General features: G+C 44.1%; 2 protein-coding genes across 3 annotated transcripts in view; both read left to right on the top strand.

The window, feature by feature from the left end:
- Window positions 1-16,492, top strand: part of LOC146980516 (uncharacterized) — a 528,771-nt gene that overhangs the window by 100,340 nt on the left and 411,939 nt on the right. The gene's annotated exons all lie outside the window — the stretch shown is intronic.
- The window catches only part of LOC146980626 (ATP-dependent DNA helicase DDX31-like), a 29,476-nt gene that overhangs the window by 8,195 nt on the left and 4,789 nt on the right, over window positions 1-16,492 (top strand). For both annotated transcript variants that reach the window (XM_085785722.1, XM_085785721.1), the window contains 12 exons: window positions 2,719-2,762; window positions 2,914-2,984; window positions 5,326-5,477; window positions 6,904-6,968; window positions 7,094-7,213; window positions 8,407-8,513; window positions 10,421-10,650; window positions 12,441-12,593; window positions 12,692-12,751; window positions 13,527-13,577; window positions 14,875-15,014; window positions 15,158-15,242. In XM_085785722.1, coding sequence (XP_085641848.1) covers window positions 2,719-2,762; window positions 2,914-2,984; window positions 5,326-5,477; window positions 6,904-6,968; window positions 7,094-7,213; window positions 8,407-8,513; window positions 10,421-10,650; window positions 12,441-12,593; window positions 12,692-12,751; window positions 13,527-13,577; window positions 14,875-15,014; window positions 15,158-15,242 — 1,278 coding nt within the window. The remainder of the gene's footprint in view (window positions 1-2,718; window positions 2,763-2,913; window positions 2,985-5,325; window positions 5,478-6,903; window positions 6,969-7,093; window positions 7,214-8,406; window positions 8,514-10,420; window positions 10,651-12,440; window positions 12,594-12,691; window positions 12,752-13,526; window positions 13,578-14,874; window positions 15,015-15,157; window positions 15,243-16,492) is intronic.

Raw genomic sequence — 16,492 nt, 5'->3', positions numbered from 1 at the left:
AGAGTCAGAATAGAAGGAAGGGTCGGATCGAGAGCAGCATTCATTTACAAGTTTAATCTGCACTAATTAGCCTAACGTTACAATGTCTATGCTCCGGCCCAGGGGTGTAGCACCAAATTCTGGGCCCTGTACACTCTCAATGTCAGTGGGCCCCTATCCATGCCCGCGAGGCGCGTGAGAGAAAAAAAAAAAAAGGGGGGGGGGGGTGTATTTATACAATCTACTACAATCAACTACAATCAGATCAGATTATATTGATGAGTGGTTCTGAAATGTTTGAAGCCATTTTTCAGCCAGATTGAGAAGAATAGCTAATTGTTTTTCTATGTTCTCACCACCCAGACCTATCTCTTTCTCTCTCTATCTATCTGTGGCAAAAATCAGAATCACAATCATTTTTGATTGATAGTGAGATCACAGTTATTTAACATGATTATTCATTGGCTTTGGTAACATCATGAATTTATTGAACATTGACAATAGCTTTTAAGCACAGCACTGCACCGCAATGCTAAGGCTTTTTACCAGACAAAAATAATAAATTGCGTTATTGCTCAATTAATATATTACTAGTGTGCACTTGAGCCTACAGTGATATTGGTATGTTATTTACATGTTGATATATGCAGCAGCAATATTGCTAGATGGATCATTCATTAAATCTCAGCACGGAGTTTCACTTTCAGCTCTGCTGTGTTAGTAGACAAAATGCTATAGCACACACACTGAACCAAAAGGCTAACTTACTTTAAACTTCAGGTAAACAACTCATATTTAGACAGCAATTCTACCAGTCAGCACCACTCTCTCTCTCTTTCTCTCTCTCCACCTCGCGAACCAATATACCAACGTAAGGGGGGGTCGGAGGGGGGGAGCTCGCCTTTGAATACTTGAACAACGATCTCACCTTGTCTTTGCTCATCTCTAATCTCATCTTCAGAAGAGCTGCCAGGACTGACCACTGCTGCTTCTGCTGCTCCAGCTGCTGCGGCTGCGCCACTCTCTGTTTCTGAAACTGGTTAATATTGACAACTAACGTTAGCTGGCCTGTAATTGTCTTTATACTTACAGCCGCAAGCAGCCTGGTTGGCAGCTAGCTAAGCTAAAGACTTCACGTGAGCATACAAATATAAGCAGCAGCTGTCTGGAGTGGACTATGTTAACTTTAATTGGACTTTGCATGACAAGCTAACTTGGTTCACCTTTGGGAAAGAAAGCAGTCAGCAGCTGCCTCCCCTCGTTCTGCCGTCTTTCTTTTTGTTTCCTCTCTTTCTTTTTCTGATAGCCCGATTTATGTTTTTTGGGCAGCATGATGTCCTGCACACAGGTCTCTGATCTGGGCGCACTGTCTGACCTTACACTTGTTGCCGGTCGCTGTTGGGCGGACTAAACCATTTTGCATCTCCAAGAGGGGGGCCCCAGAATGTCTAATATGTTGGGAGAACTGTGACATTAAGTTCATTCTCTCATTTGATGTTATCAATATATTTGAAATAAATTATGACACCAATTAATTGGAGGGCCCAATTCATTCGAAATAAAAACATCACAAAAAAAAAAAAAAAATCAGGATTTTCATGGGCCCCTCTCTCTACTCGGGCCCTGGGTAGTCAGGTCCACTTTTCCCCCCACTACCACGCCCATGCTCCGGCCACAGACTGTACTAAGGCTACCAGCTCTTCCCTTGGCTCAGTCATCGGACCAGGCCGACCACGACCGGACACACCGGGTTCGGATCGAAAACATTTACTAACTCAGACCAGGGTTTTTTCTGAATTATACATTTTGAGGCGGCCGCCGCGCTGGAATTGTCTGTGTTTGTACGGATCGAGATCGCACTGATCCGCTGCTGTTGACTTTCTCTCTGAGCATCTCTGCCTGCAGATGTTCAGCTGAGGGAAGACGCTGCTACGAGCGTCAGGAGCAAGTTGATAACCAGCTTCGTAGTAGCCTACCGTGTTTGAGGTTTTGTTGAACTTGTTGTTTACATTCTACTTCCTGGTAGAAAACCAGCTGTAATGTGAATGAGATCAATAGTAACGAACGAGAGTTTAGCTATATATCATATTTTTCACGCCCTATCACCGTTTAGACAAATCTGAAATGATTGAAGAAACATTACTATTTCTGTGTGTGTGTTTTGCTATGTTGAGCCTCCTTCTACAGGCCGGAGGACTCGGTGTGTTTTTTCTTTCCCTCTGCCTTTATTTTGAAAGGTCAGCTGGAGAGAGACGTGTAGGCTACGCAGAGATAAAGTGAGGGGGGATTGACACGCAGTTCCATTATTATCTGAAGCTTTGAGCCAACGTTATCACCCCTAAAAATATATATTGGTGAGAAATGAAGGAGGAGGAGGGAAAAAAGACGTATAAACGGCTATTGATTTTTCTAAACGGTTATGATTTGTTATCCGTGTACCCGTTTAGACGTGTAGATGTTGACACCCCCAGTAGGTATGTAGCTACTGAATCCTGGTTCTGGGGTTCTGGGGAATCCAACCCTCTGTTGAGGACTTGACTGAATATTTTCTCTGCTCTGTGGCCCCTTAATGTTCAGTGCTGTTCTCTGAGTGTGAACAATAATTCTGTTCAAATGAGTAACCTTTATTTAAACTCATTTACAGAGTCAGTGTGACAGTGTTTACTGTCGAGGTTCCTAGGAACTGAACTGAACTCCATCACAGACCAAAGTTCATGTGATCTGGTTTCTCTCCTGCAGGTGGCGACGCTGAACAAAGTCCTGAACGTTTCTACACTGACCAGGTAACACACACACACACACACACACACACACAGGAGGTCCATCATAAACTACTGGACACAAGTCATGACGCTGGTTTTGACCAAAGTGTGTGTGTGTGTGTGTGTGTGTCTCTGTGTGTCTCTGTGTGTGTGTGTGTGTGTGTGTGTGTAGTGTCCAGAGACAGACCATCCCCCCCCTCCTGTCAGGACGAGACGCTGTGGTTCGCTCTCAGACCGGATCAGGTAAATGGAGGAAAACACAGAAACAGTTTGTCACAGTTGTAAATGACTGTTTAGATTGACATAATAACTCTCTGTTATGTAGGACAACACACTGACGACTGTCTGACACCTCATTTACACACCACAGATGTTTAGAAACATCTGGAGAGAGACGCACGTACGCATCAAGTCTCCATGTAATGATGATAATAACCTGGTGTATGATGTCATCTAGAAGTACTGAAGCAGGAAGCAGGAAGTAACGGAGCCATGGGAACTCAACTCTGAAAAAAGTCTCCATGTGAGTGAACGGGAGTCAAAGTTTTATTTCTAATCTGATTGATGAGGAAAATATCTGAGCTCTACCTGTTTAAAACAGAAGAGAAAGCAGCAGTTTGTGGTAAAACGACAACAGAAGAATGTATTTAGTGTGAAGACGCATACGGACTAGACTACTCTGCTCTACGAAGGCAAAGTGCAGTATCTGTAAAAATGCCAAACAGAGAAAAACAGCTTTTTGTCTTTTTCATTGTCAGGTTTAAGCATCAAATGATGAACAACTACCAAGTCTATAATTGATTAGATAAAGGTATAGACTGAATTAAATGTATTCTGTAGTTTGTTTTATGGCAGATACGGCACTTTGCCTTGGTTTTACTCCAATGGAATTATAGAGTAAATTATAGGATGTAGGGGAGTACAGTTACTCTTTGTAGATACTGCACATTGCCTTGGTTTCACTGTGCTTTTTTTGGGATGGACAGCAAAATAAAAAAGCCCAATAACTCTGGAAATTTTAGCAGAACCAATATCAGATTCTACCAGATTGAAGAGAATATGCCTTTACACTTCTGATTGGTCAAAAAAAAAGAATTGAAAAAATGCAGATACTGCACTTTGCCTTTGTAGAGCAGTAGCTACAGATCTTGGTGTCACCAACTAACACAGGAAAGGAAGGTCGCCATGGTGACGTCACTACGCCACCTGGAGTCTCTATGGTTACGGATTCTAAGGAGTTTTACTCTACAATAGTTTTACAACAAACTGCTGGTTTCTCTTCTGTTTTAAACAGGTAGAGGACAGAGAGTTTTATCATCACACTATTCACTCACATTAGAAATAAAACTAAGACTCCCGTTCATTTACATGGAGACTTTTTTTCGGATTGAGTTCCCATGGCAACGTTACTTCCTGCTTCCACTTCGGCTCTCTATTATAAGTACTGAAGCAGGAAGCTCCGATGAAGCTCCGATGAAGCTCCTCCTCCTGTAGCGGCTGCAGTCCTGATGAGTCTTCATGGGTGTTTTACTAGTTTCATATTGAATGGTTTTGGTTTGACTTCAGCTCAGTGGTTGTTTAAACAGACGACACAGAGGTTGTTCATCTGTCTGTTCCCTCCAGGTCTCTGGTTCACCTCCAGTCTCACCTCCACTAACACACGAGTTCTTATCAGCAAGTCTGAGATTCCTGCAGCGTTCATGAATCTGGAGTTTCAGTAGCTAATCTACACACAGAGTTACTGACGTGGTGTGTGTGTGTGTGTGTGTGTGTCTCTGTGTGTTTAGTTTTAGTTTAGTATGTTTATTTCGGTCTCATAAAAACAAATACAATAGGCAAATATAAAGGTATAAATACAAAACAAAACAAATCAGAACAAAAACACAACAAGCAATACAATTCACTTCGACCGAAAAGGTGTAAGAGGCTGAAGCATCAGCTTATTTAGCCTTTACCCTTCTTAAATTAACATTTTAACCCTGCATATTCTACATACGGCAGTTTATAAGCACACTGGTATTTATAAATCAGTTTTATATTTATTAATAATATTATTTTTAAATAACTTTTTGAATCTATTAAGTGTGTTGCTCAGTTTGATTTCTAATTCTAGATTATTCCATTGATTGACTCCTGTAATTGATTAATACATCTTTGTTTCACATTTGTTCGTACTTTTGCTTTTGTATACACATGAGTCCCTCTTAGTTCATATCTACTGGTTCTGGTCTGAAACATCCTCTGGACACCGTCTGGAAGCAGATTATTATTTACTTTATACATCATTTGAGCAGTTTTAGAGTCCACAAGATCATTCAATTTCAACATCTGTAGGTTTATGAAAAATTAGTTTGTTGAGTCTGGATAATCGGCCCTGTTGATTATCCTTATTGCTCTTTTGTAATATGAAAATTGGTTTTGTAATTGTTTTATACGCATGCCCCCAGACCTCTATGCAATAAGTCATGTATGGCTCAACAAATGTTCGATACAGTAAATGTAATGAGTATTTGTGTGTGTGTGTCTGTGTGTGTCTCTGTGTGTGTGTGTCTCTGTGTGTGTGTGTCTCTGTGTGTCTGTCCAGGGAAGACCCTGTCCTACGCCGTCCCTCTGGTCCAGTCCCTTCAGGCCGTGCAGCCCAAGCTGAGCCGGTCCGACGGTCCTCTGGCCGTGGTCATCGTCCCCACCAGAGAGCTGGCCCTGCAGACCTTCAGCACCTTCCAGAAGCTGCTCAAGGTCACACTCACTCTGTCTGTCTGTGTGTGTGTGTCTGTCTGTGTGTGTGTTAGGGATGTGCACGGTTACCCGGGTACTCGAGTACTCGAGTAGCAATCTGCTACTCGGGTATGAATTTATTACTCGGGTACCCGAGGATTAAAAAAAACGGCACGTCAGAGCGCAATCTAGTGTCGGATCAGACTACATTATCATGCCCTGGTTCGGCTTTTTGTAGTGTTAAACAGTTTCTGATCAAGCAACGTGATTTTCTGCTGTGTAAAAGCGTTTTTGGATCGAGCCTCGGACTTTCAAACCTTTTACAATAATTCTCCCTCCCTCCCTCGGCGACGTACGCCGTCGGGAGGGAGACGACAGGTCTCAAGTCTGGTAGAAAATATACTTTCACTTTACAAACACTCTGAAACCTTCCCAGTTATTTCCTGAAACGATGCGAGGCCGAGAGGAGCGAAGGCACCAACTTGTAGTGTGGACTAATAAATAAGCACCGCTAATGATTTAAAAAAGAAAAGAAAAAAAATGTTTTCTCCTCCTTGCAGCCGCGGCATAAAGATGCTCATCTGCCCCGTATGTTCATCTTTAACTCCATCTCTACTCTTATTACCCAGCTGATGTTTAGTCTGACGACGCTGTGTGTCAGTGATGCAACTGTCTGACGGACAGAGAGCTTTTATGCAGAAGCTGTGCTCTGTCCGTCAGACATGACCTCATTTTATTTTTTATTACAGTAATCGATTACCCGATTAGTACCAGCTTCAGTTACTCGATTAGTAAATTAGTCGAAATGCCCATCCCTAGTGTGTGTGTGTGTGTGTGTCTGACTGAAGCCGAGTTCAGACGACACGATTCTGCCCAATTCTGAGCGCCGGGAACGACAAGTAGACCTGTGGTGTGACATTAATGACAACCAGCAGTTTCAAGTCTACGACGCTGTACGGCGCTTTATGATGCTTTACGACGCTCTAGGATGCTTTACAACGCTGAGCGACGCTTTACGACGCTGTACAGCGCTTTACGACGCTCTAGGATGCTTTACAACGCTGTGCGACGCTTTACGACGCTGTACAGCGCTTTACGACGCTGTACAACACTTTACGACACTCTACAACACTTTACGACGCTGAGCGACGCTTTGCAACGCTTTACGACGCTGTACAGCGCTTTACGACGCTGTACGACACTCTACAACACTTAACAACGCTGTGCGGCGCTTTATGACACTGTACGGCGCTCTACGGCGCTTCACGACGCTTTACGACGCTCTACGGCGCTGTACATCACTTAATGACGCTCTACGACACTCTACAACACTTTACAACGCTTTACAAGGCTTTATGACGCTGTACGACTTTAATCTAACATGAATAAAATGGTGTTCATGCTCCTCCCACCGTCACCAACATGGAGCTTCTCTCTGTGTCCTCAGCCCTTCACCTGGATCGTCCCCGGCGTCCTGATGGGAGGAGAGAAGAGGAAGGCGGAGAAGGCCAGGTAGGTGTTGGTCTGGGGCTAGTTGCTGAGGCGGAGGAGGACGTGTGGCGGTCTGTGGCGGTCTGTGGCGGTCTATGACGGTCTAACAGAGTCTAACAGCGTCTCCGTGTCCTCTGTGTCCTCAGGCTGCGTAAAGGCATCAACATCCTGGTGTCCACTCCGGGCCGGCTGGTGGACCACATCCAGAACACTCTGAGCATCAGCTTCAGCTCCGTGCAGTGGCTGGTGCTGGACGAGGCCGACAGGTGAGGCTGCTGCTGCTGCCCCGTCTCCATGACGACCACCTGCTGCTGTTGCGCTCCAGGGTGAAACTGCCTTCAGCCTGGGAGGCAGCACTCTGGGCTGCACAGCGCCACCTCAACCACAAGCAGCAGAGAGGAGTGATTCAACCTAAACAAACTGCTGCTTAGCAACACTGCAAACTGCTTTTTGTAAATGAGTTAGATATTTAAGCTGTTTGATTCCACAAATACAAGCAAGATCTAGATTTTCACGACAAATTATTATAGCTAACCGAGCCTACACAGAGTATTTTTGTTAATAAACTGGTTAGTTGAGCTTGTTAAAGTGCTAACGTAGCTTAGCTAACTTTGTTTGTTGATACAAAAGGCATCAGCATGAAAGGCTGATAGATAGCAGAGATTCCTTGCAGGCCATAATGCTATGATCATTTATCATTATTCAGTCATCTGATTGTAGAAACTAGTGCCTTGCAGGCTGATTATTAGGCTAAGGATAATTTCATATTGTATAATTGTCATTATTCAGTCAGCAGCCTTCAATGCACTAGTTTCAGCCTTGAACTGCTGACTAAACATAGACAATTATACAATATAGCCTAATAATCAGCCTGCAAGGCACTAGTTTCTACAATCAGCCTTGAAGGCAGCTAAGGCAATAATGAAAATATATACAATGTGAAATCTGCATTAACCTAATAATCAGCCTGCAAGGCACTAGTTTCTATAATCAGCCTTGAAGGCAGATGACTGAATAATGATAAATGATCATAGCATTATGGCCTGCAAGGAATCTCTGCTATCTATCAGCCTTTCATGCTGATGCCTTTTGTATCAACAAACAAACCAAGTTAGCTAAGCTCACGTTAGCACTTGCAATTAAAAAATTCAAGCAGCTCAACTAACCAGTTAATTTACAAAAATACTCTGAAAATCTAGCTCTTGTTTGTATTTGTGGAATCAAACAGCTTAAATATCTAGCTAAAGCAGTTTGCAGTGTTGCTAAGCAGCAGTTTGTTTATGTTGCCGCTCGGTTGAATCACTCCGCTCTGCAGCTTGCGGTTGAGGGTGGCGCTGGTGCAGCCCAGAGAGTCGACGGCTGAAGGCAGTTTCACCCTGGAGCGGTTGTTGTTGTTGTTGTTGTTGTTGTTGTTGTTGTTGTTGTTGTTGTTCTGTGACATCACCTCTGTCTCCATCAGGACGTTGGACCTGGGCTTCGACAAGGAGCTGAGCATCATCCTGAACAGCATCAACTCCACCGGACCCAGCAGACAGAACGTCCTGCTGTCAGCCACACTCACACACGGTGACACACACACTCAAACACACACACACAGTAACACAGTAACACACACACACACACACACACACACACTCACTAATGCTGCACGATTTGATAAAAATGTGCGATTGCGATTATGGTGGGAAAATATTGCGATTTGCGATTACGATATTGTAAATGAATGCTGTAATGAGTCTATTTGCTTGATTATCAAGCACAACACAGGCAGCGTTCCCACGTGTCCAGGTCCGTTTCAGAAAGCCAGATTAGTGGAAACTCTGAGTAAGTTAAGCCTGAGATGAGGGAAACTCTGAGTTTTCCATTTCAGTGAGCAGGATCAGCGTAATGCTGAGTCAGTTGCTACGGCAACATGTGCTGTGAAGCAGGTTTGATCCATCTTAACCTGAGGTTGATGCCGCTGAGCGAGGCAGAGACAGTCATTTATTAGTGAATGATGTCATGGACGTGGAAGTGAAACTTGTATAAAGCTGTTAAAGAGCGGATCAGTAGAGCCTGTTAGAGGGTTTATTACCTCTATGACAGATGGAGCTGTTTCACTACACATCCTGGATAGGCTGTCATTCATTTTCTTTTCTTTTTTTTTTAATTTACAATTTTTATTCAATGCAAGGTACAGTACACATATGAAGCATCCATTACACTTGTTAAAGGAAGTAAATGTAAAGAACAAAGTCTAACAGTGGCGTACTGAGTATTGTCAGAACCTCACAGAAAAATCTATCACTTTCCAAAGTAGAGGAGGATTTTACTGCTCCACCTAAACCTCAGCCTTGAGCGTGTACAACATATTAGGTACCACGATGAACACACCTGTTGCACAGGTAAAAACCAGTTTGTTTGTTTTTGTTTTTGTAGGCTGTCATTCATTTTCATCGGAGCAGATTTTATTTACATTTTTTGTCATTAGACTTCTCACCGACAGCAGCTTTTTAAATGTTTTTTTTCATCAGACTGGAGCCGTACAGCGCTCTGTTATAAGACGAGACGGTGCAGGTTTTCATGTGGGACGGTGTGAGTAGAAACTGTTGAGGATACAGTAAACCTAACAGCTGATTACAGCTCCTCCATATCAGTGCTATAGAAAGATGATCATGTGTCTGTCTGATCAGCTCTGTCTTGACCTTAAAGGGATAGTTCAACATTTTGGCAAATTGGCCCATTGCCATAATCGCTATAGTCATAGCAGTAGGTTCATTACCTTTAATTGTAGGTGTAAGCTATTTTCAGTACGGCGGAGCGCAGCAGCTGGCTGCTCAGAGCTACGCTATGGAGGCTAACGGAATTTCTTGGTTTCCCTCATTAAACTCATCAAATTCAACATCCCAAAACTCCACAGCGCTTTTGTAGACAAGTTGTGAGCTGCACAACCACCACGCTATGAGATAATGACGGAACGATACGAAACGGAGCCGTTTTCGAGGTAAATTCATACAAAACCGCTGATGCGCGTTGCGTTCAGGGACAGTTTTTCAGCAAGCAGTCTCCGTATTTACCCTGTATTTACCTCGAAAACGGCTCCGTTTCGTATCGTTCCGTCATTATCTCATAGCGTGGTGGTTGTGCAGCTCACAACTTGTCTACAAAAGCGCTGTGGAGTTTTGGGACGTTGAATTTGATGAGTTTAATGAGGGAAACCAAGAAATTCCGTTAGCCTCCATAGCGTAGCTCTGAGCAGCCAGCTGCTGCGCTCCGCCTTACTGAAAATAGCTTACACCTACAATTAAAGGTAATGAACCTACTGCTATGACTATAGGGATTATGGCAATGGGCCAATTTGCCAAAATGTTGAACTATCCCTTTAAGATCGTGGGTTTGATTCCCCTGTTGACAGAGATGGTAAAACCGGCCGTAGCCCCGTGGCCCAGAGGAAATGTTCTAGCACTAACCCCCCCCCCCCCCTCCTGGTCCAGGTGTGACCCGTCTGGCCGACGTCTGTCTCAACGACCCGGTCAACGTCCACGTGTCCGGCTCCTCCTCCTCCTCTGACCTCACGGCCGTCTCCACGGCGACCCCTGAGCCCGGGCCGGGCGGCCAATCAGAGAGCTTCGCGGTGCCCGAGGCCCTGAGGCAGTTTGTGGTGGTGGTTCCCAGTAAGATCCGTCTGGTCTGTCTGGCTGCTTTCATCCTGGACAAGTGCAGGGTAGGAGGGGGGGGGGGGGGGGGGGGTGTTACTGTGTGTGTGTGTGTGTGTGTGTGTGTTAAGGGGAGACACTACAGGTGAATTGGGAAAAAAATTTAATAACATATCACCATGAAACATGAAAGTTTATCACTCACATTAAAGGGACAACCAGGAGTTTCTATTTGGTTATAAAAAGTCTGATATGAATGTGGATGAATCTCCGTTACCACTTGTTAATGGTCCATTTTAGATAAATCTATGGTTTTGTCTCTATGGTTATTTTGTTATTATTAGTGGTGGTGGAAATGCTGGGCGAGCCGACCAGCGTTTCTTTACTTTCGGTTTCGTGGCGAGTCATGAGAATAACGCCGCCGTATGAATCTCCGTTTATGGTGGGAACTACGACGGTATGTGATCGTCTTCCAACCTCTGACTTTAATTCTTGATGAATGAAAACATGAGTCTGTCTTGCACCGGTCAAAGAATTTCACGGTGCGGAGGCTCATAAATGTAGTGTGGAAACACTTTGCTTTAACAAAACTCCACGATGTCCCTTTAAGACAAATATTTTTTTGTTTTACAAGTTTTGTCAAATTCTATGTTTAAATATGTAAATTAGGCAATGTTTTATGAATTATGCGCTAATTTGCATACATTTCCAGAACAGAAATCTGAACAATGGATAAAACTTCTTTGTTTTATTTAGTTGACATATTAGAGTCTTTAGTTTTTCCAGAGGAGGATTGTGGATATCTCTTTTTATCACTCTGTAAATGAGGCTGTGAATGATACATCAACAATCCCTGTAAAAACCTTCAGAATATAGAAAGGGATCAAAGTGGAAGGTTTGGTGTCTGGAAGTGCTGCTGAAGTGGAGATTTCTAGCTCAGAGTCTGAGTCTGAAAAACTCTTTCTGAGAAAACGGCCTTTAAAGACTTGGACTGTAAAACTACACAGATTGTTATTGTCAATCCTACTTTTACTATTGGTTGCTATGATACAAAGGAAATGACATCATTGTTCAGGAGAGAGAGAGCTTTACAACGACACCTGACATGACATGGGTCAGACTAACTCCTGGTGAGTTCAGGAGAAATCTACAGATGAAAAGAAGTAAAATAAAAACCTTAAAGGGATAGTTCACCCAAAATTGAAATTTCGGGGTCTCGGCGTAGCAGTGCATGTCCATATAACGGTTGCAAATGGATACCAACTGTCTTCGTAACAAAAAGACACACCAAAAAACATCCAAATACCTCCATGCTGCTCGTATGTAATGTCCCTCTGGTATTGAAGCCCCGGAATGCAAAATTGTCCCGAAAAAAATTTAAATAAGTCTATATTTCAAGCTTGTTTTATAGTGGAAGCTTCTTGAAGCTCCTCTTCCCGGTTCGTCAAAATTTGGACGAACTGGGAAGAGGAGCTTCCACTACAAACAAGCTTAAAACTATAGACTTATTTAATTTTTTTCGGGACAATTTCTCATGTCAGGGCTTCAATACAAGAGGGACATTACAGACGAGCAGCATGGAGGTATTTGGATGTTTTTTGGTGTGTCTTTTTGGACGAAGAAAAGTGAGCTCCGTTCTCAACCGTCACATGGACATGCAGTGCTGCACGGAGCCCCGCTGTAACTCAGAGAAATTTGAATTTTGGGTGAACTATACCTTTAATGTGGATTTTCTACCATTTCTTTCGACTTTCGACTTTTTCAGGAAGAAAAACAGCCCAAAATCTCTAAATTGACCAGTGCATGAACAAACAGTGTTGTTGCCTGTAGTTACGGAGTCTCCCTCCTCTCTCCTCAGTTTTCTCCCGACAACAAACTGATCGTCTTCGTGTCGAGCTGCGACGTGGTCGAGTTCCTCCACTCCCTCTTCACCTCCGTCCTCTGCCGGCCCTCGGCCAATCAGCAGCCTGCGCTCAGCTTCCTGCGTCTCCACGGCAACATGAAGCAGGAGGTAAGAGTGCCGTCTATCTGTCCGTCTTTCCGTCTTTCCCTCTGCGTGTCCTGTGAGCAGCCGTGAGTCAGTCTGGGTGCGTTTGTTTCGTCCAACAGGAGCGGTCCGACGTCTTCCACAAGTTCTCAGCCTCGGAGTCTGGAGTTCTGCTCTGCACGGTCAGTTCAGAATAATAATAATAATCTGTTGTTTAATTAATAATCAACTATTCTGATCATCTAATCATCAGTTTGAGTCGTTTTTTCAATTTAAAAAAAAGCTCCAGATTCTCTGATTGCAGCTTCTTCAATGTGAATATTTCTGGTTTCTTTGTTCCTTTATGACAATAAACTGAGTCTCTCTTTGGTTTGTGGACAAAACAAGACATTTGAGGACGATGTCGTCTGGTGGTTTGAGAAACACTGACTGATGGTTTTAACATTTTATTGACCAAACAACTAATCGATTAATCGTTTAAATAAGAAAAAGATTAATCGATGACGTAGAAAACTTTGATCCAGAACATCAGGATTATCCTGATCCAGCAGTTTGGTGGATTCAGGAACAACATGGGATTTAGATTCAGTTCAAACTGGTCAAATAAACAACATTTATCATGTAGTTTATATATAAACATTTATTGATTTATATTTGTACCTGATTTATAAACCGTAACAGTGATAAAGGGAATAAAATTTTAACTTTTGATTATTCCACAAATGAAGAACTTTTCCCAAACTACTGGATAATTAAATGAAACTTGAAGTCAAAGTCAAAAACTTTATTTGCCGTTTGTGCACACACACATAGGAACTTTTGTGCGGTTGTTCCAGGTTAAGTGGGAAAACACAAGGACACACAAGACACATGAACAACACTTTACAAAGCGCACACGTCACACACGTCACACACGTCACACACGTCACACACGTCACACGTCTGCTCTGCTTTCAGGACGTGGCGGCTCGCGGTCTGGACCTGCCCCAGGTCACCTGGATCCTTCAGGTACGTCGTGTTTCTGTCCAATCAGAGCGTCTCTCTGTTCCCATAGCAACGTGACCTCTGACCTTTCAGTTCCCATAGACCGAATCTCCTTGTTGTTTACATTCTACTTCTGGGTAGAAAACCAGCTGTAATTTGAATGAGATCAATAGTAACGAACGAGAGTTTAGCTATATATCATATTTTTCACGCCCTATCACCGTTTAGACAAATCTGAAATGATTGAAGAAACATTACTATTTCTGTGTGTGTGTTTTGTGTTGCTATGTGTTGTATTTATTCAGTTTGGGGGAATCACAGTGTCTAGAAAGCATCAGTGGCTCAGCTGACAGGGACAGCTAACGGTAGCTAAGCTAACAGCAGTAGCTAAGCTAACAGCAGTAGCTAAGCTAACGGTAGCTAAGCTAACGACGGTAGCTAAGCTAACGGCGGTAGCTAAGCTAACAGTAGCTAAGCTAACGGTAGCTAAGCTAACGGCGGTAGCTAAGCTAACAGCAGGACGTCAGCTGTTAAAACCCTCCCGTTGTGGGACACGACATGAAACTACTCCAGTTAGCTCAGTCATGTTGGAACTCAGATATCCGCTGGAGAAAATATTTTTTCATGGAGCGTTTATTGAGTCACTGAGTTATTAAAGTTAAACAGGTAGCTAACCGTTAGCCCGGCTAATCTATGATAACCATGACTAATTACAAAAATGTGCACACAGAAATAGTAATGTTTGTCCAATCATTGGTTTTATAAACTTTACAAACATCAGATTAGTCTAAACGGTGATATAGTGACATGAAAAAGTAGATAAATATAGAGAAACTCTCGTCCGTCACTATTGTTCTCATGCTGGTTTTCTACCAGGAAGTAGTTGTAAACAACAAGGAGATTCGTCCCATAGCAACGTGACCTCTGACCCTTCAGTTGAAAAACAAAACAAAACCAGTAGAGATTGTATCTAGTAATATGGACCAGAATCTTTTCCATGAGACTGGATGTCTTTTTTGGTTTTCAGTTTTTGCATGTATTTATTTATTTTCTGGCTCTTTATTGTTCATAATTATCCTTCTGGGTACATTGTATTTTTATTTTATTTATTTATTTATTATTTCATTTTCTTATTTTTGTCCAGCTCTGCTCTATGTGTTACACACTCTCTGTACTTTAGTGTTTCATGTCTGTATAATGTCATGTTTGTATGTTTCAAATGTGATAATAAAGTTTGTTTAAAAAAACAACCTTCAGTTCCCATGGTAACGTGACCTCTGACCTTTCAGTTCCCATGGTAACGTGACCTCTGACCTTTCAGTTCACGCCCCCGACGGCGGCGGCCGAGTACGTGCACCGCGTGGGGCGGACGGCGCGGATCGGCGGCGGCGGCAGCAGCCTCCTCTTCCTCACGCCGGCCGAGACGGCCTTCATCACCGAGCTGGCCAATCACCACATCAGGTGGGTGGTAACCACGGCAACCTGCCGCCCCTCGTGGGATTAGTAAAGTTGTTTTGAATCGAATTGAGGCTGGCGGCCGATGGGCTCCTTGTAACCGTGGCAACAGCAGCTGTGACGTCACTTCCTGGTTCCCTCTGTTTCAGCCTATCAGAGATGAAGCTGCTGGACGTCCTGTCCTGTCTGATGAGGGACGACGCCTACAGGGGGCGGGGCAAGTACCACAGCAAGGTAGGAGCTGAACCGGGCCCAACCGGGCCAAACCGGGCTAAACCAGGCCAAACCAGACTAAACCAGGCTAAACCGGGCTAAACCGGGCTAAACCGGGCTAAACCAGGCTAAACCAGGCTAAACCAGACTAAACCAGGCCAAACCGGGCTAAACCAGGCTAAACCAGGACAAACCGGGCTAAACCAGGCTAAACCGGGCCGAACCAGGCTAAACCGGGCCAAACCGGCCAAACCGGGCCAAACCGGGCTAAACCAGGCTAAACCGGGCCAAACCGGGCCCAACCGGGCTAAACCAGGCTAAACCGGGCTAAACCAGGCTAAACCAGGCTAAACCAGACTAAACCAGGCCAAACCGGGCTAAACCAGGCTAAACCAGGACAAACCGGGCTAAACCAGGCTAAACCGGGCCGAACCAGGCTAAACCGGGCCAAACCGGCCAAACCGGGCCAAACCGGGCTAAACCAGGCTAAACCGGGCCAAACCGGGCCCAACCGGGCTAAACCAGGCTAAACCGGCCAAACCAGGCTAAACCGGGCTAAACCGGGCCAAACCGGGCCCAACCGGGCTAAACCAGGCTAAACCGGCCAAACCAGGCTAAACCGGGCCAAACCGGGCCCAACCGGGCTAAACCAGGCTAAACCGGCCAAACCAGGCTAAACCGGGCCAAACCGGGCCCAACCGGGCTAAACCAGGCTAAACCGGCCAAACCAGGCTAAACCGGAACGAGTTTTTAACCAACAGAGTGAGGACATTTTGGCCGGTCCTCACTTTTTCAAAGGGCTGTTGGAGGGTTAAGACGTTAGGTTATAATGAGGTTTAAATGAGGTTTAGAGTGACGCCAGGACACTGGGAACGGCCGCGGCGCGATACGTCAGCGGGGCGGAGCGGAGTTTTTTAGCTGCTACACCACGGATGCGACGCAACGCGACTTCACTGTTTGTTGTTGCAGCTGCTTCACCTTGTCAAGCTGCAGTAAATGAGTGACTTTATGCATCTCAACACATTTTTACATCCCTCCTGTTAAAATGGATTGACAGGACCTTTTTCAGACTGACTATGTAGGTTTGCATGTGCAGACTATATTAAATGGTATCAATTAACTGTTTCACTACATGATCATGGATCCACAATGTAAAAAAACAAACCCCATAATGTTGCACTGCTACTGGCTTTGCCTCTGGTACATGAGACATTTATTGTAATCTCTTTTAAATGTAATATATTAGTTTTCTACCTGTTGGAGGGCCGCGT

This window comes from Trachurus japonicus, chromosome 9 (assembly GCF_045865225.1).
Source record: "Trachurus japonicus isolate A0001 chromosome 9, Traja_1.0".
Taxonomy (NCBI): Eukaryota; Metazoa; Chordata; class Actinopteri; order Carangiformes; family Carangidae; genus Trachurus; species Trachurus japonicus.
The sequence above is the reverse complement of the archived record's forward strand: the minus strand, read 5'-3'. Positions and strand labels throughout refer to the sequence as shown.